Here is a 21863-nt window from a genome sequence, read left to right on the forward strand (position 1 = left end):
TTCCTTATGAGAGCGCGCTCACACGGATGCTTTTCGGCCCGTCTCGCGCCACTTTGCCGATAGCTTCTGCAACAAAAAATCTTTCATATCGCATGCTGTGCCACATGCCATGATCTCCACTTTCTATGGTCCTCATCCTACCATCCCGCGATTTGTCCTACATGCGCACATTCACTCCATATCCAGTCATATTGTCAAATGCTCCCATTGCTGAAAAATTTCCATGACAACCCTTTTCATTTCCTTGACAACGCATGTTGAAAAAACACTACTTGCATTGATATTGGTTCCTTTTACCAATGTCTCCACATGTCGCAACATTTGGGCCGATCTTTGCCTATCCAATAAGAAAACATGGAGCTTCACGGCCCGATACGGATCTTATCCCCGATATCCCTATGCCCAAGGAGCCTAATTTTTCCTCTCCCGGTACACCACCGCTATCTCTCGTGTCTCCTCCTGCTTCGGCCGTTATATTACACACGGCATAATTTCCATATGTGTGTGTGCCTTTATATCCATGGCAACCTTTATAGACTAGAAATTTCCAGTGATAGTAAGAGAACGCATCTGCTGCAAAATATCATCCACTCTTGTATCTTGTCCTTGCTCCATCTCTTGTGAAAATTGTGGGCGTAACGCTTCCAGCTCTTCATATGACTTTTGAGAAAAGAGTAATTCGGTCTTGATGAGTGCTTCAAAAGATGGATCAAGGTATGGCACACGTAAATCAACCACTTTTGGGAGATCGGTTATCAGAATGGTGTTGAGCCCCTCGTACATCTCGCGTGCTAGATCAGCTTCCTGCTCCGCCTAAGATAGGAAAAACAGTTGAATCTCATTACTGCATGCGCAAGGGGGGGTAAACCCAATATCCAACCAATACAATAATGCTGTACTAGCATGATAGTTGCCATTTCATATATCATGCATACATACAACGCCTCCACACCCCCATTTGGTCCTACCTTACCATTGGCAATTTTTGTGGATCTTCACTTGGCCTATCAATTAACTTTCGAACCTTGGATTTTTGAGCGTCATAGTCAAGCTGCTTCTTTTTCCTACGCTTAACAGCTTCATTGATTTCTGGAAAATATGAACACAACCGCGCCAGGGGCTCTAGAACGGTAGTTTGAAATGCCTTATCCTATGCACAATGAGGCTGAGATCAGTATGACATCAAAATACGATATGCTTGTGGAGATGGAAAGCACAATGCGTGCGTGTGTGTGAGCGGGATGAAAATAGTTACCAAATCCGTTTTCGTTTCCTCGTTGAAACGTTCAATGGTCTTTACGTACTCACGACCACCTTGACTCATGACGACCCAATCGTCATAAAACAATCCCAAGGTTTGAGCTATCCTTAACTGTGTTGTTGTCATCGCTTGTTATGGTAACACCAACCACGTTCAAAGTAAAATCATGGATGAACATGTCAGCCGGCTGTTGTAGTACTGGAGGGTCACACTCAACATGCGCATGCACATGCACATACCCCCGCCCTTCGATGTCCCTCCCTTGTGTTACCTCGCATGGCATCCAGAAACGCCTTGGCATTTTTACTAAGCTTTTCACATTTCTTCTCAAGTCTGGTGATGTACAATGATGCCATAGAATGAGTCCGTTGCATAATACTTTTTGATCCGCCTATGCAACCCTTACATTTTGAACCGCTCATACTCATCCGCAAACTCACTATCTTCAGTACGATCCACAGCACCTGTTTTTTGCATCAGCTTTTAAGGTAGATCAATGAGCATGATGATAAGAGACACGACGCTAAACATTGCTGCTTTATGTATCACACTCACCGTGGTGCCCGCTCGATTAAGATTCTTTTTGAAACCATGGCTACGATAAATGTATACATTAGCTTTATGAAAGAATCCATCATGAAAACGCACGTACAGAAAACTCATTTTCCACCAGAGTGCTACGCGTTAGATTCTATTTGTGTTAGGCTGATGGATAAATCCAGCGTAGCAAAACGACGTCTGTACAACACTGTGCGGTGATAAAATGTAAAGAGAAGATCAGCGGAATACAAGCGGCCCGCTCATGTTTATTCTCGGCATGTGTAAAACCCAGGCAAGTGAAACAAGACGGCATCGAAAGATGCCGAATCAAAAGGACATTGCTGCGCCTACACACCACCAATAATGATCCCATCACGATAACAACCCACCCCTACCCTACATTTATACAACAACAATGGCTGCTAGTATAATAATTAAAGTGTATTTTGCAATAGGGATTTGGATAAAATTGATGCATGATTATGCAAACAAGCCAAGGGTCAATGTTACCATAGCTGCATATAAAGCAAATGTGCGAAGGTATGGCTCGGCACCGGAAGTTGTCGAGACCGTGGTGCTGCCTACCGATTGTTGCTGCCCACTTTGGGTGGAAGGACTACCCGATGAGCCGCCGGGCTTTTGTGGGCTATTCGGATCCTGTGCATTTAGCGGCGGAGATGGATTATCAACAGTAGGATAGGCCCAAGATTGCTCCCAATATGGATATGGATCGTTCAAGCATTTATGGATCGGCATGACATCGAATGCTTCTTGAACCTTAGGTAACCATCTCTCCGCCATGGATACGGTTGAATTACTATTCTCGTGTTGCTAGGTGACATAATTTGAGTGGATCAGCCTTGACCACGCTACGTTTTCACTTACCAGAGTAATGTGTCCATGGAGGTTGTCTTCTTTATTTACACGTTTCGAGATCCAGTCTTGAAAATGCTTATCAATGGTTTCAGGAGCAACCTTGCCACGAGCAGGTGTACCATACTAATAAAGACATGATAAATGAAATGCACAAAAGCAACATCACGTGACCTTACCAAATTCCAATCATTCGAATCTTGATCCCAAATGATGGTGCTCATACCCATTTGCCAAACGATGGAACGCACACGATCATCTACATCACCATAAGGAGGTCTCCAGCACTTTGGTGTAATACCCAAAACTTCCTTGATAGCCTTGTGAGTCCAATACATTTCTGCAACGATCTCTTCATTGGTAAGGGTCGTCATTTGCTTGTGTGACCATGTATGAGCACAAATTGTGTGGCCGTCACTGAGCGCACGTTGAGCAGCCTCGGGATAAGTGATCACATTGGAACCGATATCTATACATGGAATGGGGTTAGTGTAAAATGCATAATGGGCAAGCGAATGAAAGTGTCGTACAAAAAAGTGTCGCCTTTTGTTTGCCATGCTCCACCATGTAATTGTAAAACCGAGGTTCTTGCCACTTTTTCTTTTCTTCATCGTGACTCCATATACGTAATGGACCATCGTCGTAGTTCAAGCCCCATTGACCAGGTTGGGGACAAGCGTAAATGTCTTCTGGGATATATGATAACTTTGGTTTTTTGCATGTGCTTGCAGTCCACCAGCAATCGGGATCCGATTTACTATCGTAGCCGGACGTATCCACAATGTAATTCTTGATCTTGCGAGGCTCAATTTGAGGCACTTTTGACCAATCGATATGCTTGAGTGCCTCTTGCACCTCTGGGTGATCGGTTGGCGGTAATTTTAGTGGTTTGGGATACTTGTTGAGATCAATGGGATACGTTCCCTCTTTAAGTGACCCTATCTTGATATCGTCATCTTTGGGATACTGCGTCACGACGGCACCTTGTGTTGGAGTGGGAACGTTGGCGAGCCATGCAGGCGATGTTACTGCAAGTATATTACGATTCTCATTGTCAGCCAAGCCAACCGATGCATGGATAGCTATGGCTGCTAGCGAACACCACAGTACTTTCATGATCAATTAGAAAAAGATATCAAAAGTGGCAAAGAGCTCATCATGTATTTATATGCTCGGATGATTGATTGAGATGTGTTTGTTATATGCAATGAATACACCCGGGTTCACTCGTATTGCTCTCCTCTGTCAATCAAGATCCATTTTATTTGTTTGCATATCATCAACACTTTTTTGTTGCTCGTCGCTGAATAATCGAATCCCCTATCAAAGCTTATCATTCACTTTGTGTGGTTGTTCATGGAATAGTATTATGGTATGGCTCGTGTTGGGTTAGCTTTGTAAGTGAAAAATGGCACACCGCATTATAGAGGATGGGGGTAGGGTTGGGTTGAGAGGAAGCGAAAAGATGACTGTACACAACGAGGAATGGGGTATCCGAAACAACAAGGAGCAAGTACACTTGTTTATTTATTACAAAGGTGTCGCTAATTACAAGGGATGTCAATGCAAGAAGGATAAGGTAGCCAAGGAGACACGTGGTTGACAAGCTTGATTAGTGATGATGAGCTCTTTGTGATGGATCTGACGACTGTTTTTGCCATTCGTATTTGGGAGATAGGACCATATTCGGATTATCCTCATGTTGCATCTAGCTATTTTTACTAGGATGGGGTGGTACGCATTATAAAGAAATGTACATTTCTTATTGGAAGGATGATCGAGAGAGGTGAAAATGACTCCTGGATATATTGTGTGAGGGATTGATTGGATAAGGAAACTGCATCAGATAGTGCATCTTTGGGGCCGCTCGCTGTTGGCTTAATTCACGTCATCAGTGGTGCATCTCATTCTCTTTTACTCTCTCTCTCTCACACACAGACACATCTTTGGTGTGGTTCCTGACCAGCAACTTGCACCTCTTTTTTCTTTGTTCCACCACCTTGTCCCTTTCATTTCAACACTCGCTCACTCTTTCTCTGCTATTGCAGTAACAGCTTCCTCTACTTTATTCCTTCCTTTTACAAAATGTCTGATCACAGAAACTATTCACCTGTGGGTTCTGGCAACGGTGGCGGTTACGGTGGCGATTGGTCAGATGACGAGTATTCTTTACGCAACCATGGACGAGAGAAATTTCGACGAGAAAGAAGTATTGAACGTGATCCTTCGTTTGGTCGAGATGAATTCGATCGCTACGACCGTAAGAAACGACATCGACGCAGCCTTACACCTCCAGATGGTAACGACCCCATCCACAGCTTGCTTTATACACCACGCTGACGCTACTTTTACAGAACGTAGACACATAAAGCGACGTCCTTCACCCCATGGCGATTATGGACGTTCAAGGCATGACAGAGATATGCGTGATCCCTATGACCACCACGATGGCGATCACTACATTCCCAACTATGATCGCGATGGCTATGCACCTGCTCCACGATACAGCAGCTTACCTGAAGCACAAGGATTTGGTTATCCAATGATGGGTAATGGTGAGTCATGAGTGTGTGGATGTGTGTGTGTGTGTGTATGCAAGTGTATCTTACATTGTGTGTATAGAACCCATGGCAATGATAAGTGGTGGTGGTGGGGGCGGATGGCAATCGATGGGAAGGTTTGTATACAGCAAGAGGGATGTGGTGTGATGAATACTGGATTAAAACTTGTTTGTATAAAGGATGCCATCGGTGGATCTCGATCAGTTGGATTATATCGTTTCATTCAAGCAATTCTGTGAACACCTTCGAAGCGTACATTCACGAAGCCACTTTGATGACGACGAGTTACAAAAGCGCTATCAGCATTATAAGGAGAAGGTTCAGGCACGACAACTTGGCAATTTCTTCAACAGCAACAAAGACAAGCAATGGTTCTTGGAAAAGTATCATCCTACAGCATCACGAGATCGTATCGAGGATATGAAACGACGTCGACGAGACAACCAAACGCAATTCTTGGCGGATCTTGAGAAAGGACAATACGATGACATCAATTACGACGCACCAGCCAAGAGCGCTACCAATGATGCAGAGGGCAATGGAGAGGACAACAATGATGCCGCTGATAAGCAAGAGTCAACACCAGCAACCGATGATCAGGAATATGAGAATCAACTTGTCATCAAAACAGTACCACCCACTATTGCACGGCAACGGATTATTGAGGTATAAAAGGTGGAGGTGAATATCACGGATGATAGGTGTCTCATACAACATCTCTTGTAGATGTGCAATGGAGTGGATGGATTTGAATACGTTGTGTTATCAGAGCCAAGCCCCACCAAAAAGTTCCATCGTATCGGCTGGATCCACTTCAAGGAAGGAACTGACATGCAAAAGGCGTTCAATGAGCTCGACAACCAAAAAGTATGCCTTTATTTTATAATCCATTCATGGGACTCATCATGGTATATGATTTAGATTGATGACTTTGTCTTTCATCTTGCCATGAATCCCAAAAAGCAGCAACAAAAACGCACATCCAAGGTCACATTTGACATTGCATCTACACCACGACGCTTGCAAAAGGATCTTGATCAGGCCAAAGAGTTATGTGATGCTCTCGAATTAGAGCTTGGCAACGATTCAAATGGTGTCCAGACCGTGTGTGAGCGTGCCAAACATGTGATTGCCAACAACAAGCCTGAGGATATTGAGGATGAGGAATGGGCATTGAAGAAGGAATTGGATATGGTGCTTGCCTATTTGCGTCACGTGTTCATGTATTGCTACTATTGTTCGCTCGAATGCGATTCACTGGAAGAGATCAACCGTCGATGTGCAGAGCCCCATCAGCGCAAACCACTTGGAACTTCGTCCGATGAAACCACGGATCCTAAACAGGCCGCCAAAAATGAAAAGAGTGGTACGTTGTCGATAATTTTGGCTTGTGTGAGCAGCAGCCGCTGATGCATGAGTTACACAGCCAACCAATGGCTCAAGAACCTGGACCAAAGAATTGGAATGAGAATCCATACACCCGATGACCATGAATTGGAAAGATTAGGTGGCAAGGTTTTGGAAAAGTATGTTTGTGTGTGGATGATGATGCCGTGTATGATTTGAATTGATCAAAAATACATAGGGAGACGGGCGCATTCATCAAGGAACATGTACTCAAAGAACACGAGGCCAAGTTCAAGTGTCGAGTAGGCGATTGTGCCAAGGCTTTCAAGGGTTTGGAGTATGTTGAGAAGCACATTCATGCCAAACATCCTGAAGAGATCAATGCAATCAAGGAAGAGGTGACCTATTACAACAACTATGTATGCGATCCAAGCCATTTACTTCCTGCAAGTACCCATGGAGGCGGTAGTGGTGGAGCTAACAACATGACTGGAATGAACAATGGTGTGCCATTTGGTATGCAATCGTTTGTGATGCCCCCTGGTATGCGACCACCACCAGCTATGCAGGCCGCAGCTCTTGGCACACCTTGGGATCAGATACCCCGTATTGGATTTGACGCTGGATGGGGAGGTCGACGACGTTCCACAAAAGGCATCAATGACAGATTGGGTTCACGAGGGTGAGTGATTAAGATATTGCAATGCTGTTGAAGATAGCTACTAATGCGTCTCCATAGAATGGATTTGGATGAGCCAATGCCACGTGATCCGCGTCAAGTGAAATCGTATGTTGATTTGGATGCTCCTGCAGAAGGAGAGGCCGACATCTCATTCTATTAACTGCACGCATCTCTATTTTACACGAACCATCATTTCACTTTATCCGCAACACCTCTTTCTTTTTTCCCTCTTTGTACCCACTTATTGTAGTTGTTGTTTTCTATTTTGCATTCTTCCATAAAAATACCAAAAGTATTTGGTTCTTTGTTATGGTTTCAAGTTCGCTTATTTTGGTAATGTGAGTGGAAGAGGGGCTACGCAATGAAGACATCTTTGTACCTGTATCATGCAACAAACAACCCTACAATGTCGACTTCGAGGATAAAAGATATAGTCTATTTGCTATTAGTGCATGGGAGCCATATAGCGATACACATCAGCCATGCTTTGAGCAGTTATCAAATCAACGTTCCATGCGCGAGCATCAACAGTGGTATTACTTTGCTTTTTGGGGTTCAAGGGGCTCTTGATCCGTACTATGAGTTTTTCGGCTGGGATAAAAAGTGTTGCCAAACTGCGTCAGGATCGGTCATTCTTGGAATGTCAAGCTGCAATACACCGAGCACACCATAAACGTAATCAACCAGGTCGATCGAAAGAGGAGTGGATGGATGCCCTGAATTATTTCTAATGAAGGATACTAGGTTTTTGAGACCTCGATCAAGTTCCACTTCCCGTAAAGCAGTTGATGTACTTAATAGCAAATTGCTTTAATGACATCGTTTGGATTTGTTCTGCATCTTTCGTACCACAAGAAATTAGAAAAGAGGGTGAGAGTTGGAAAGGATGTTTGTCAACATTGTACCCAAAAAGCAGCACATGACCAAATAACTTTCCTCTTCATGCTTTGATCTACTGGCCGGGATACAACAAAGCATTGCCTACCTACCCAAAGCATACATCATCGTCCATAACGTAGCCCTTATTATACACACACGCCTCATGGTCTCGTTGAAAATCAGTGATTGTATTATTATGGAGATGATTAATGGGGGAGAGAGAGAAAGAGTCTATTAAAGGTGGTAATATTATACTAGCTGTCCATGTTGTTGGTACTATTAATGTTGGCACGGTTGGCGAGATTGATGGCAGAGGATGAGCTGCGTAGGGGTAAACGACCACTTCCATTGTCTGCTGTGGTTGGTGGTGCAAATAAATGAGATGTGTTACTATCACCGCTGTAACGTTTTTTGTTGAGTGCCTTAATGTTGGTAGCACTATGTGAACGTGATGCCGGGCTAAAGAATGCAGGACGCAATGTTGGACTATTGGTAGCACTATGCGAAGGGGAGGACATGTTGATGGCAACGCTATCGCTCAATGCAGATGATGATATGGTTGTAGGTGGTAATAAGAGCTGATCATTAGCCATGTCCATGTTGGGAGTTGTTGCCATGGCAGCGTTGATTGTTGCTGTGGTTGGCATGGCAGGTGTAGGAGGTGATGTTGTGTGGCGTAATAATCGAGATGCCCAAGTACGTAAAGCAAATGTTGAATAAAGTCCTGTAGCGAGTGAACTGGCAATGACGTAAGGGGATGATGATGATGATGATGATCCACTCCCATTGTTTCCACCCAATAAACCATCCCAACGTGACTCATCCATCGATCTTCGTTTTCGTCCTGTGCGTTTGTACAAGCACCAGAAAAAGGCGACAATGCACAGCATAGCCACCAATACTAAGGTGTTGTTGAATGAAGGAGACATGTCACCAAGCAGTTGTTGTGCATTGTCAGGTAATTGCGGTGGATGCTGATGATGATGAGGTAGTTCGCTTGGCAACTCGACACCATCTGCCACTCTTTCGCCATTCCCACCATGTGGCCCCTCGTCATCCGTATCATGATACTTGTTGTCAGTGCCATCCAAAGGAATCTGATTGGTCACGTGCAACACCATCGCACCCAATGTCCATGATACTTGAATGTCGTTGATGGTGTCAATGCTTTGGAAAGGTGGGTTCCAATTCTTCGATTCGATACTTTCCACTGATTGCTTGAAAATGTCTTCGTCATCGACCGCATTGTTGTGAGCAGGGTCATTGATGCGTGGGATACCAATACCATCATGCAAGACATTGACGATCCATGCTGATTTGAAACATTGCATTTGGTGATGAAGGATATCTGATGCATCCACTTGCTTGTGTGTGTCGATCCATTGAGCCCAATCAGTCGCACAATATTCAGTTGACTTTTTCTCGTATTCTGTAAAATCGTAAACGCCACCGAGACCGAGAATGTCATGGGATGAATACCAATACTCTGAAATGCCGACAAACTTGTTCACACTCCAATCAATATGGGGTGTATGGACTCCATTGAATAAACAGGGTTGTGTTGGGCATTCAGCATCCTTGTTGAGTAATGGGGCTGTTGCATCGATACATTCGTTGAATGATCCAGTACCATGGAGCGTGAGAGGAACACTGGTCGAGTGGGTATCAGCCAAAGTGAGATTGTAAGGTAAACAAGGGTCATCAAGATGCAATGTATGGTGTTCATCCATTCGACTCTTTCCATCATTGATTTGTTGTTCATGTGCTTGTCGTACACGTTCTTCCAAGTAACGTCGTCGAGCTTCATTGCTGCCATATCCCAAAAAGGTCGTTACAAAGACGTCATACTCAACTCGACGGCCATCCAATGTATGTAAATAAATGCGGCTGAGATCATCCAAATGTTCTTGTCGTTGATGATGTTCTGGTTCGAATGCAATCTGAGCACTTGCACCACCCATATCCAGGAATCCAAATGTATGATGATTCTCATTCTCCTTCTCTTCTTTTTCAGTGATGGCTTGAATGCTGGTATCAAATCCACCCATCAAGTAATTGACTGCCACCCAACCATAAATGCCTTCCAATTCGCCTGGAATCACTCGGATGTGCTCTCCACAATCAGGAAGATGAAATGGATACTCTTCTCGGATATAGCTGCAAGTGGCATTCAATACAGCATTCCGCTCTTGATCCGGTAAGAGTCGCATGCCAGCTGTTGCCATGAGAAACACGGGTGTCGATGATTGATGTTCAGGTGGTACAACTTCACTTGCAAAGTCCAAGAGCAACTTTAGATGTTCACCCACTTCTTGTGGTCGGCTTCCATACGTGGAAATACCTATACATTATGCTTGTTAATGCATTGCAATCAACCAACCAATCCACTTTATAACTTGCCTGGCTCTTCACGCCTAGTCCATTTAAGACCATGCTCATCACCTCGCTCCACGATAGGAATGCTACCCTTGAGATCATCGGCTGATAATATGGATTTTACATGGTCGTGGTCCTTCCAGGAATACACATAGACTCTCGATCCAGATGACCCAGCGTCAATCACAATGCCATAACGTCGATTGGTCTCCCATGGTTCATTGATTGCAGTGTTGGACACTTGTCGTGGAGCAAGAGCCATCGTTTGCCGTTGATGCCGCATACAATCACGATGGCGTCGTTGTCAATGAAGGTTGTTTGATGGTAGCCAAGGTAAACCAGCGCACACACGCACACACACACACCAAGAGGATAGTTGTTCCTATTTACTTTTATATATAAGATAAAGGATTATCTATGCAACAGCTTCTTTTACCTGTATAAAGGAAGAACAAGTGAGGGACGATTGAATTGCACCTGACCAACCAGAGAGAGAGATTTTTTTATAAAGTGTGCTTGAATGAATGTCGGCAAGACAGCGGAACAAGGACCGTTTCATTCATCCCAACCCAATAATTTAGATCTGGATATAGACGGCCTAGAATCAACAAAGAAATGAGATGGTTTCTTGGCACCTTGTTAAATAAGGATAGCAGCATCTTTATATAATACATAAATGACGATGAAACAGATGAGCAGTGTGTGTGTGAGTGATTCTCCACCTCCCCAGTTTCCCGGATTATTGGTTGCCATGAGCAACAACAACCCCTGTCGACACGTGGCGACCCACCACCCGCCATCCAATCCCAACTCTATTTTACTTTTAATCTTTTTTCTTTTTCGTTGTATTGGCAAGTGCATGTGTGCATGTGTGTGTGTGTGTATACATGGTGGTGGTGGTGATGAATGAAGGCTTGGTTGGTGGTCGGTAATAACGGGAATACAAGCCGATAGCAGCACATTATGGTTGGTGGTATTCTTGATCCCATGACCTATATCGTGGTGACACCTTTTTCGTAAACACCCAAGAGACAATGGTGACACCAACAAAGCTGATCGGGGTCCTTTAAAAAAGAAAGAAGAAGGGGGGATAAAGGGAAGGGGAAAAGAGAGAGAGGGATTTTGGTAAATAGTCATCACGGATGTTAATCGAGTGAAGAGGGTGGAGGACGTGGAGGAGGGGTGAGTGGATAAGGCGGAAAAGTGAACGATGGTGTATTGCCAAAAGTACGTTTTGAAAGTTGATCTATGAAAGCAGATGTGTGAGAGCGCGAAAGATGGATCGGAGACCATTGAAAGCTTAATTCCAAACAGCGTTCCTTACCCATCAAACTTGGAATAGTTGGTAGTGATGATGATGATGGCGATGATGATTCCCATTCTGCTGATGAAGGTGTTGACATGGATGAAGCCAATGGAGGAAGAGCAGATGCTGCTGAGGATGTGGATGACGAAGGTGATAAGGTGAGATTAAGCATGGAACTAGTGAGTGGCTGTGTGCTGCCAACTGAGCTTTGTCGAATCATGGGCGGTGATGATGATGATGATGATGATGATGCTGCTGCTGCGTTATCTCCAAGTGGGGATCCAGGTGGCGACATGCCTAAAATACCCACACACACGCACTATTCAGTCCATTACATCATGCAACATGCCTCCTCCCCACCCCCATTGTCATTTATACATACCTTCATGATGCTTCTTTCGTCCATAGATAGCATTCAATTCTGCTTGTTCCTTGACAGCCACAATACCTTGTACTGAATGACGATGACGTCTTGCAGCTGCACGATGGCTAGTTGTGTTGCTATTTGCAAGTGGGCTATTGGTCGTTGGTGTGAAGGCTGTCATGAGTTTCTCAATGCGGCGTAAGCGATCCTCGATGCGGTCAATGGCCTCATTGTCAGGTGGCAATTGTTGGTGGGAAGCACGTCGACGTCGTTCGGAATTGTTAATGCACTCAATGCCAGCACCAGCACAGAAACCACAAGGACTACCCCCATCGCACTTTGTCTTGCGTCGACGACATGTTTCACAGGCTGAGCCAGAGCTGAGACGACGAGCACTGCTTGTAGTAAACACTGAACGTGGCAGATCGGCTACAACGCTATAGACACAATCAATTTGAGACTCCTTGCAGTGCGCACAAGGGCGCAATCCATTGCATGGGCGCTTTCGACGTCGACATGGTTCACAGGCACGCACTGGCCGTTCCACTTGAAAGTGACGATTTGGATGTGTGCTGTTGGGAGGACTCGCTGGCATGGCACTCTAAATAAGAGCGATGATGTTGATGATGTCGATGAATCACAACAACTGTAAAAGGGAATTTAAAGAAAAAGAAAAAAGAGACGAGCGAGAGAGGAAGAGAGAGAAAGGGAAAAAAAGAGCAAAGAGAGTGAGGGAAAGAAGAAGAATACGGAAGGTAAAAAAAAAAAAAAAGTCAAGCGGCAGTGGATGTGTGCAACCATATCGGGTGTGCCTGGGAGGATTGTGTGGTGTATGTGTGTGTGTGTGTGTGTGGTGTATACAAAAGAACAAAGCATCATCATCATCATCATCGGAAGAAAGCCCCGTTCTTTATCCGCACGCCTTTATAGTAGACAACATTTATCTATTTGTGCTGATCCAAAGATGCTGCAAACAATAAACATCCTGTAACAGAACAGTGCATTTACCTCCCTCCTCGCTTTCGGCTTCTCCGATATATCCGAAGAACGAGTGTAATGGTGGTAACAACTTGCCCTGTCATCTGAACACGCCCTTTCTTTATATCCGCCGTCTTGGAGTTTCACAAGACCTACACCAACCGGATGCATCCGATCTTTCCCACTCTGTTGTTTTTCCCCTTTTCTCTCTTTTTCATATCAGCTCCCGCCTTCTTTACTATTATCTAGGTTTGTCATTTGAGCACTTGATAATAATTATCATTGTACTGCAACATGATACTTCTTCTTCTTCTTGTCTACTTTTACCACCACCACTACTAGCAGTAACCAAATGGTGTAAAGGGACAGTTTATTATGATGGATACGAGACATGTCGTCGTCATGGCATTGACAGTGATACCTGTCACATCATCTTGTATAGAATTAGCGATTGAACAGGGTCATAGAAATGCGCAATCCTTATTTGGCAGGTGTGCTACACGTTGTAAATTGCTTGAATGAGCACAGTGCCAAAGGCAATCGAGTTATATAATTGTTTGTTACTAGCCCTCTTTACGCGTTTCATTTCCTTCTTTTCTGTCCTGCCATTCTTTATACTTGCACAACCAACCCAACACAGCTCTTCCTCCCACGCTACGTTCCTTTATTCTCTCACACTCTCTCATTTTATTAACCATTGCACCTTGGCTCATCCTCTCAGGTAAAATGTGCCTTGAATACAATCTCATGGACGCTGACATGGACCGTTTAGAAGCTGCAATCCCACCACTCTACATTGTAAACAAGCATTTGCATGTCCTATTCGGCATTGTCAGGAAAGCCACTCGACGATAACGCTTGGACTCTACAGCAACGGCAGCAGCAGCAGCAGCACTACTCGACTCTTGGCAGCACCATACCACGCTCTACATCACTCAATGCATCGTCTGGTGCAATATCATCTTCATTGACAAAAAGGGAACTGATGCCGAGCATGAACAACCGAGATGGGATGGCAACAGCAATTGATCATTCATCCACCACATTGGCCGATAAAGCAACATTTCCTCCTACTCGCAAAGCATCCTTGGGGAGAAGTAGAAGCTTAAAGAATGCATTTGAAAAGCTGAGCAGATCACGATCCTCCTCATCCAAACGACAAGCGAGTCAACAAGGTGGTGAACAACAAAATGATTATGGAGGAGTGGGACAACATCATGCAGGGGCAACCATGACCACCAATACGATGACCACTTTGCACGCGACACACGGTTATAGCAACACTTATCAACATGCATCAGATGCTGAGCCTATTATTACTTCAAGTAGTATGGAACCATCCCCATCAGCTGATTCGACTCTCTCCAAAGTAAGCACTTTTGACCCACCAACAGCTATACTCAGCACTTCTCCTCCTCTTACTACTACAACAACAACAACTTCATGGTTGGATACCTATGATCAACCTATGCTTCACTCACTTCAACCAATGCCTCCTATAAGACGCCGCCAATCATCAGCTGATCATATTGATTCTACTATTCAACAACAACAACAACAACATAATCATCCTCATGCAATTCCTCAACAACAGCAACAACAACAACAACGACTACGGCCCAAAGCTAAATCCATGGGTAATCGTACTCGTCAATCATCTGAAAAGAATATCACCACCACCATGGAGAGAAAGTCATTTCAACAGCAGCAGCAGCAGCAGCAGCAGCAGCAGGGCAGCACAACGCCACGCACGCCACGATCAAGATCACGTGTATTGAGATCACCGCCACCGCCACCACCCACAGACACTGATCACAATGCATTGCCGAGTATGCCCAATGTGGATGTACAGCAAATTAGAAATGAGATTGAGCCAGTGAATCAAAGCATTACACCACCCGATCGATCATCATCTCTCAACAAAACAGCAGACCAGCACTTGACGAACAATATCATCAGCAATGTCAAACGCAAGCTTAGTATCGGCAAAGAACGTAAACAAGATCATCATCATCATCAACAACATCAACACGCTGAGCCTGGACGCAAAAGTCTTCCCGCCAACTTTGTATCCAATGATCAACAACAACAACCTCGTAAACGCACCTTGTCGAATGGATCACGCTTGAAAACGGGTACAGCAACAGAGAATGAGCGACAAAGGAAAACATCATCTTCTTCAGGCACAATGGGTTATATGCGTCCAACAATAGCTCATGGACAACGTTCTCGATCCAATGATGTGCTACCACCACCACCACCACCACCTGCTTCAGAAGCTGTGACAACAAATGAACTCGTACCACCAGTACCACCTGTACCAAAGCATCATTCAAGTACACTTTCAGTCGACAAGAACAAATTGACACGGCCATCGCTTGGTAGTCGCACAAGTAGTACTGGAAGTAGTAGAAGCTCATCCCATGGATTATCAGGTGATGAAAGCGCTGCTGCTGCTGCTGCTGCAAAGAGGACTTTGAGACGACAACCAAGTCATGGTTCATCCTTTGGTGATGCTGAGGATAGCGACAATGGCGGCAGTGTACGATCAGCTCGTAGTAGTGCACGTAGCGATGATGACGATAATGCGAGGAAACCTCAACGTACCAGCAAACGATCCACTCTTCAAGTGCCAGGATCAAGGCGTGGTAGTGCTGAAGGAAGCAGTAATCTCACTCGCAAATCAAGCTTGAATCGTGAACAACAATCCAATAGCGGCAAACCTACCAATACTACTATTACTACTCGACGACGTGGCAAGGTAAAATGAAAAAAAAGCAATCCATAAAAATGTATACTTAGCATTCTATAATAGACGTTACCAGGTAGCTTGGCAACACCACCTCCGTTACCATCAGCACCATTGCCACCCATGAAAGTTGAACCCATCAGTATGACTATACCCCAAAACACCACTATACGCAAACGGCCATCAAAGTCACCTCTCAACTCTACTGCTATTACACCCACACGTCTCCCTATGCCACGTTCAAAGTATTCGTATTCAGCAGCATCTACAGCAGCACCTCTTGCGAGTGGACATTTGAGTAGTGAGGAAGAGATTATCCCTGGAGATGGAACACAAAAGACACGTCGTCTCAAACCTGGTAGCCGTCGATCATTGCGCAAGTCTTCTGGATCAACTTCTATATCACCATGGGAACAACAACCAGCATCAGCCAATACGTCTCCAAGGATACGTGCCAAGCATACGAGCAGTAGTATTAGCAATAATACCACAAGTGGTGATGTTGCTGTATCTCCCAAAGTACGACCTCAAACAACACACAGTGGCGGATTAGCACCTCCACCACCTATGCCCAAGGCTCGTGACACATCTGTTGGAGGCCTTGCACGTTCATCTTCTTTGCATGCCGTTACCACCACTACTACGGCCACTACCACTGCACGTCGTAAGAATTCAAGAACGTCCACTGAAATGGATGGATCATCGGATAAAGGTAATGTATAAACATTGTGAATGCCATACAATAGGCTCATTATTGTGGTACAGAATCAGGTCAACGGCCACGCACATTAAGCTTGCATGAAAAGCTGCAGACCATGGTTGCACAACATCCGATCGATGAGGATTACTATTGTGGATACACAAATACGCCAAAGACATCAAGTCAGCAACCACCACCACCAGAGACATTGGATTCTTCAGCACCACAACCACCACCAGGAGGACGATCCGCTAAAAGCCCACACACCATTCTCAAATATCATATCCAGCACTTGTCACATTACGAGCAATCCGAGATTCGCAAGTACAATCACATTTACTTTGTTGGCCCTCATGCACGCAAGATCAAGGCCAATCCCGATACCCCTGCACTCAATTACGGTTATGATGATGATCGTGGCGACTATCATTTGATTATGCAAGATCATTTGGCATATCGATACGAGGTGTTGGAGACATTGGGTCAAGGATCATTTGGTCAAGTCGTGAAATGCCTCGATCACAAGTCTGGTCAAACCGTTGCTGTTAAATTGATTCGCAACAAGAGACGATTTCACGCACAAGCCATGACTGAAATTAGAATCTTGCGCAAGCTGGTGGAATGGGTAAGCTATGATCCCCTCCCCTACGGTAATGACGTTGCTAATACCTTCGTGATAGGATCCAGAAGATCGATACCATAATATCCGTATGACCAACTATTTTTATTTCCGCAATCATTTGTGTGTGGCCTTTGAGTGTCTCAACATGAATTTGTACGAGTTTATCAAGAGCAACAACTTTCATGGATTCAGCTCATCGCTGATTCGGAGGTAAAGGGAACAATGAAATAGTGATCATACTTTTTGCTAATATTCGTTACAGATTCACGATCCAGATCCTCCAATCTCTTTGTCTCCTTTATGAACATCGCATCATTCATTGTGATCTCAAGCCTGAGGTAAACTTTTTTTAAAGTGGGATGAATGGGTCTCCTTTTGCTGATACATTTACTACTAGAACATTTTGCTCAAGCACCCAACCAAAAGTACCATCAAGGTGATTGACTTTGGCAGTAGTTGTCTCGAGACCGAAAGGGGTAAGAGGATAGCACATTGATCAGGGGTGAGGCTATGTAAAAGCTGACATTTTATATATAGTGTATACCTATATCCAAAGCCGGTTCTACCGTGCCCCTGAAGTCATTTTAGGTAAGGCTCTCATTATGACTATGGTGATGCGCGTGTATGTTTATGGAGTACTATTTTAGGGATTGCCTATGGGACACCTATTGACATGTGGAGCTTGGGATGTATCATTGCCGAATTGTATACGGGTATACCCATCTTTCCTGGAGAAAGCGAACAAGATCAGCTAGCATGTATTATGGAGATTATTGGTGTGCCACCTCGATACTTGATTGAACAAAGCAGTCGACGAAAAGTATTCTTTGGTATGTTGCGCCTTGGTTCTCTTGTGGATGTTATTGACAATGGGTGGTGTTGTAGATTCCCAAGGACAGCCACGGCCGTTTATGAACTCACGAGGCAAGATTAGAAGACCAGGCACCAAATCGATACCACAAGCATTGCGATGCCATGATATCCTATTTATCGACTTTATCGAAAAATGTCTTCGATGGGATCCTCGACAGCGGATGCGACCCCATGAAGCACTACGTCACGAATGGATTGCTCAAGTAGCCAGCGGCAGCAGTAATAGCAGTAGCACCAAGAACAAGCATACACGATCCGCTTCTACCAGTAATAGCACTACTACTACTACAGCATCATCCACACTCCACCACCACCCACGTACAAAGCATCACTCTGCCACCACTCACAAAATGAACACGACGACGATTGGATACCAAGATGGTGTTGTCGGCGGGTCAAGGTATTTATTTAAGCAACCAAAAGGGGAGGTAACTTTTTTGCTGATGATTTGCTATAGTCAACCACGGTCTGATATAATCGATCCTTCTCACCGACTCGCAAAAAAAGCATCTGCAGGTGCTCTCGTAGATGATTATTACTATACTACAGCTGGATATTGATCTCAATACACCTCCAAAAATGAACACTGTATATAAAGCAGCATATATCCACCATGTTTGAGAATATAAAAATGTCTCTTTTTTTATTTAAACTCTGGTATGATGAGTAGTACCGAGGGAATAGCTTTAGATTGCTCCTTTTTCAGGCACAGTAGATTTCACCATCCTCATCTTGTTGCTTGTAACCATTGCAGCATGGAGCCAGGACGAGCTTGTGGCCGCTATCAACGCAGCAAAACTTGCCTTCGCCACAAATTTGGCCTTCTGAAGCATCGCATTCATTGTCGGTTTCGCATTGATTAGTCACTGCACCCGTATCGGTATCATCAGTCTCGGTGTCAGCAGCAATGACAACAGTGGTAAAGAGCATAGCACCGAGGAAAAGGCTTGAGATGGAAAGGAACTTCATGATTACTGGAAAGATATGGGGCTGAATGATTTGAATGGGGCTGCCTTTATATATTTTGGATTGACAGGTGGTGGTGGCATTGACAAGCAGCGGATGAAAGGAAATCTCCTAAGGGGTGATTCACGCAAGTTGGCGCAATAGGATCCAACATCCCCTTTTTTTCTTTAGACCCCCACGCCGTGTGGATATGGATTTGAATCTTGTTTCTTTGGTCGAATGATGACTCTAAAGTGTTCATGGCTCATCGTATTGCCAGTTGGCGTATTCTATTCTTTAGACATGCACCCTGCTGTTGTTTTGGCAAACTCACGACCATGAAGGTTGAAGATTTGTAAAAAGGGATGTTTAATAAAGCACATGGTGTTTAGGAGAGTGGCTGACCAATTGCAACTACGCTTATCAAAAGGGCTGATATTCATCACCAAAATGCATGTGGTGGGCCATTGGTGTTAATGGATCAAGTCATTGGTGGGATGAACGTAGGTGTACGATGATACGTAACAAAAGATGAATGCGTAAAGCGCATCATGTATTCGAGGGATGAAGCTTCTCAAATTGCATGTTGGATCTTAAACAAAAGCTGTGATCATGTCATCCATATTAATGCACTCGTACGGTAGTTCCAGAATGGGGCTTCGATAAATGACCGCTGTTCAATGACGCCTAGTCATTGATCGCTGCAACTGAGGCCTACAATCGATGCAGCTTGTTGGTGTGTTATTCCATTAGCAAGGCCATATTGTATTACTGTCACACAGGATTCATGCAATATGCAATTACCATCCCTCTTTGATTCTCTTACCAATATCAAGTGCTACAAGCTGTTTTATTTGTACCTATTTACAGCATGATGCATAATAAAATTCATTGCGCCAACAAATCTATATGGCTTTCAGAAATCACCCCTCCTAAGGCGTTCCTGGTGTGCCTTGTGATGTCGTATAGCAAATTCAAGGTAGCTACTTTATAGAACAAGGTATTGCAGCTAGTTAAAAGCTAAAGATATGATCATCTATAAGGTACCAAGAGTACCAGTGATAAAATTGCTATTAGTCTATTGATAGCGCGCGAGTCAATAAGGCTTTGAAACAATCCTGTATACTTTGATCCATCATTCAATGCTATTTTTGCATACAAACTTACCACAGCAACCACTATACCATGGCAACCACCTTACCGCAGCAACCTGTCAATCTGTTTTCGGAACAATGGAAATCTCAGCGTCCTTTCCACACTTCTTCCATCCTCAAGTGATCATTCATGCACAACCACGTGCTGCTGTCATCTTTGACACCTTTCCATCACATCATCTTCTTACGCTATCCTCATACACCCTTGAACCAGTTGTATCTCTCCACTTTGTATCATTGCTATATTAGAGACTCCTCCACATTGTTTTATCCCCCATCTTTGTATCCATTTTTACCCATGCACCAATGATGTGCATCGTTTCATCTTCATTTCCTTTTTACTTTTTCATGAAACAACTACGCCATCATCCATTGTGCATTACTGCGGCAATCACATGAGGGATCAGGCACACGTTGTTTCCATGCCAACGTTCTACTAAGGATTAGACGTCAAAAGATATATAAACCCCCAGAACAAAATGAATAAACCTTCAGCTTAGCTCACAATTTATCTTAACTGAGTCTCTGTTACGAGTCCTCGCAAGCCAAAAGCGCTGCCAGAGGCACATTTATCTTTGAGTCTTCAACCTGATCCTTATTTTTGCCTACATCAGCCTTCTTATCACCCAACAAACTTGGTGATCCAATCTTCTCAATTCATAGCCCATCTCGGCAACAACCTACACACTCCACCTTTCTTCCTCCCACTTTTTCTTCATCTTGATACTTTTAGACAAAGTATCTGGTGCTCACTATCCAATGTCCTTGTAACCACGTTGTTCACACATTGAGATTATCCAATAAAGACATCCAAACCAAACTCTTATCATACATGTGGTCATGATTTTTAAAGGCCACTCACAAAACCCAACTTTCAAATCCCTATACAAAGCCTTGCCCTTACAGTTGTATAGTAAATTTAAGGTAGCTACTTTATACAACAATGTATTGCAGCTGGTTAAAAGCGGCTAAAGGTATCATCCAAGGGCTGAGTCGAGATGAAGGATGCACATCATGCATGCATGAATATCACTAACCAAGGTCAATTAATCTCTATCCCATTACCAAAGTAGACCATGTTACCTCCAAAAAACGATAGCTTCGTCATCGTCGTCTTGAATAATAAAAAAAAAGCCTTAAAGTCGAAAAAAATTCGGCAAATGACCAAAAATCATAAAAATTTGATCCTTTTTTCGAAGGATCCTTCAAATATCATCGCCCAATAGGGGGCTCGAACCCCTGACATTTCGGTTAAAAGCCGAACGCTCTACCGACTGAGCTAATCGGGCTGCCTGCTTCTTTTTGGTCAATAAACATCATCAACCTAATAATTTCCTAATAGGGAAGGTCATTGAATGAAGAAGAAAAAAGAAAGAGAATGTAGCGGAGCCAATGGGGATTGCGATATTGAAAACGCCATCGTGTTTGGGAGGATCATTCGGGAGCAATTTGAGGAAAAAATAGTTTGGCGGAATGATTAAGTCGGAGTAAGTGGCAGATTGCAGGCCACCAGTGGCATGAATAGGGAACCTTGTTGTGGTTGATTGCTCATATATAGAAAACCTTGGTGTATTATATGTGACAAATGTGTCTCTCCTTTGGAAAGGTTTACTAACAGACAGCAAAGCTTAACAAAGTATCCGATTTATTTGA

The 21863-nt window shown here is 44.0% G+C and overlaps 7 protein-coding genes and 1 non-coding gene across 8 annotated transcripts; 2 read left to right on the forward strand and 6 right to left on the reverse strand.

Annotated features, from left to right (window-relative positions):
- Positions 1-537: 537 nt before the first annotated feature.
- Positions 538-1924, reverse strand: O0I10_000921 (uncharacterized protein; the record flags this gene model as incomplete). The annotated part of the gene is made up of 7 exons (XM_058481021.1): positions 538-813; positions 974-1150; positions 1256-1389; positions 1533-1594; positions 1668-1741; positions 1817-1856; positions 1914-1924. The coding sequence occupies 7 exons, from the start codon at positions 1922-1924 to the stop codon at positions 538-540; spliced, it is 774 nt and encodes a 257-aa protein (XP_058348585.1).
- A 357-nt stretch (positions 1925-2281) lies between these two features.
- Positions 2282-3790, reverse strand: O0I10_000922 (uncharacterized protein; the record flags this gene model as incomplete). Its single annotated transcript, XM_058481022.1, has 4 exons — positions 2282-2632; positions 2687-2800; positions 2854-3143; positions 3205-3790. 4 exons carry the CDS (start codon positions 3788-3790, stop codon positions 2282-2284), a joined length of 1341 nt encoding a protein of 446 aa, XP_058348586.1.
- A 969-nt stretch (positions 3791-4759) lies between these two features.
- Positions 4760-7424, forward strand: O0I10_000923 (uncharacterized protein; the record flags this gene model as incomplete). Its single annotated transcript, XM_058481023.1, has 9 exons — positions 4760-4973; positions 5029-5229; positions 5297-5351; positions 5415-5901; positions 5962-6102; positions 6157-6601; positions 6662-6761; positions 6821-7264; positions 7322-7424. 9 exons carry the CDS (start codon positions 4760-4762, stop codon positions 7422-7424), a joined length of 2190 nt encoding a protein of 729 aa, XP_058348587.1.
- A 973-nt stretch (positions 7425-8397) lies between these two features.
- O0I10_000924 (uncharacterized protein) lies at positions 8398-10781 on the reverse strand (the record flags this gene model as incomplete). The annotated part of the gene is made up of 2 exons (XM_058481024.1): positions 8398-10484; positions 10544-10781. 2 exons carry the CDS (start codon positions 10779-10781, stop codon positions 8398-8400), a joined length of 2325 nt encoding a protein of 774 aa, XP_058348588.1.
- An 883-nt stretch (positions 10782-11664) lies between these two features.
- On the reverse strand, positions 11665-12784 carry O0I10_000925 (uncharacterized protein; the record flags this gene model as incomplete). The annotated part of the gene is made up of 3 exons (XM_058481025.1): positions 11665-11765; positions 11844-12122; positions 12208-12784. The coding sequence occupies 3 exons, from the start codon at positions 12782-12784 to the stop codon at positions 11665-11667; spliced, it is 957 nt and encodes a 318-aa protein (XP_058348589.1).
- Positions 12785-13981: 1197 nt separating this feature from the next.
- Positions 13982-18671, forward strand: O0I10_000926 (uncharacterized protein; the record flags this gene model as incomplete). Its single annotated transcript, XM_058481026.1, has 10 exons — positions 13982-15928; positions 15983-16628; positions 16682-17241; positions 17297-17448; positions 17501-17576; positions 17636-17714; positions 17776-17826; positions 17886-18068; positions 18124-18511; positions 18569-18671. 10 exons carry the CDS (start codon positions 13982-13984, stop codon positions 18669-18671), a joined length of 4185 nt encoding a protein of 1394 aa, XP_058348590.1.
- Positions 18672-18813: 142 nt separating this feature from the next.
- O0I10_000927 (uncharacterized protein) lies at positions 18814-19080 on the reverse strand (the record flags this gene model as incomplete). Its single annotated transcript, XM_058481027.1, has 1 exon — positions 18814-19080. The coding sequence occupies one exon, from the start codon at positions 19078-19080 to the stop codon at positions 18814-18816; it is 267 nt and encodes an 88-aa protein (XP_058348591.1).
- Positions 19081-21426: 2346 nt separating this feature from the next.
- On the reverse strand, positions 21427-21499 carry O0I10_000928. The gene has a single exon. It is a non-coding gene; the product is annotated as a tRNA-Lys (tRNA).
- Positions 21500-21863: the final 364 nt, after the last annotated feature.

This window comes from Lichtheimia ornata (genome assembly GCF_029851405.1).
Source record: "Lichtheimia ornata isolate CBS 291.66 chromosome Unknown scaffold00002, whole genome shotgun sequence".
Classification (NCBI taxonomy): domain Eukaryota; kingdom Fungi; phylum Mucoromycota; class Mucoromycetes; order Mucorales; family Lichtheimiaceae; genus Lichtheimia; species Lichtheimia ornata.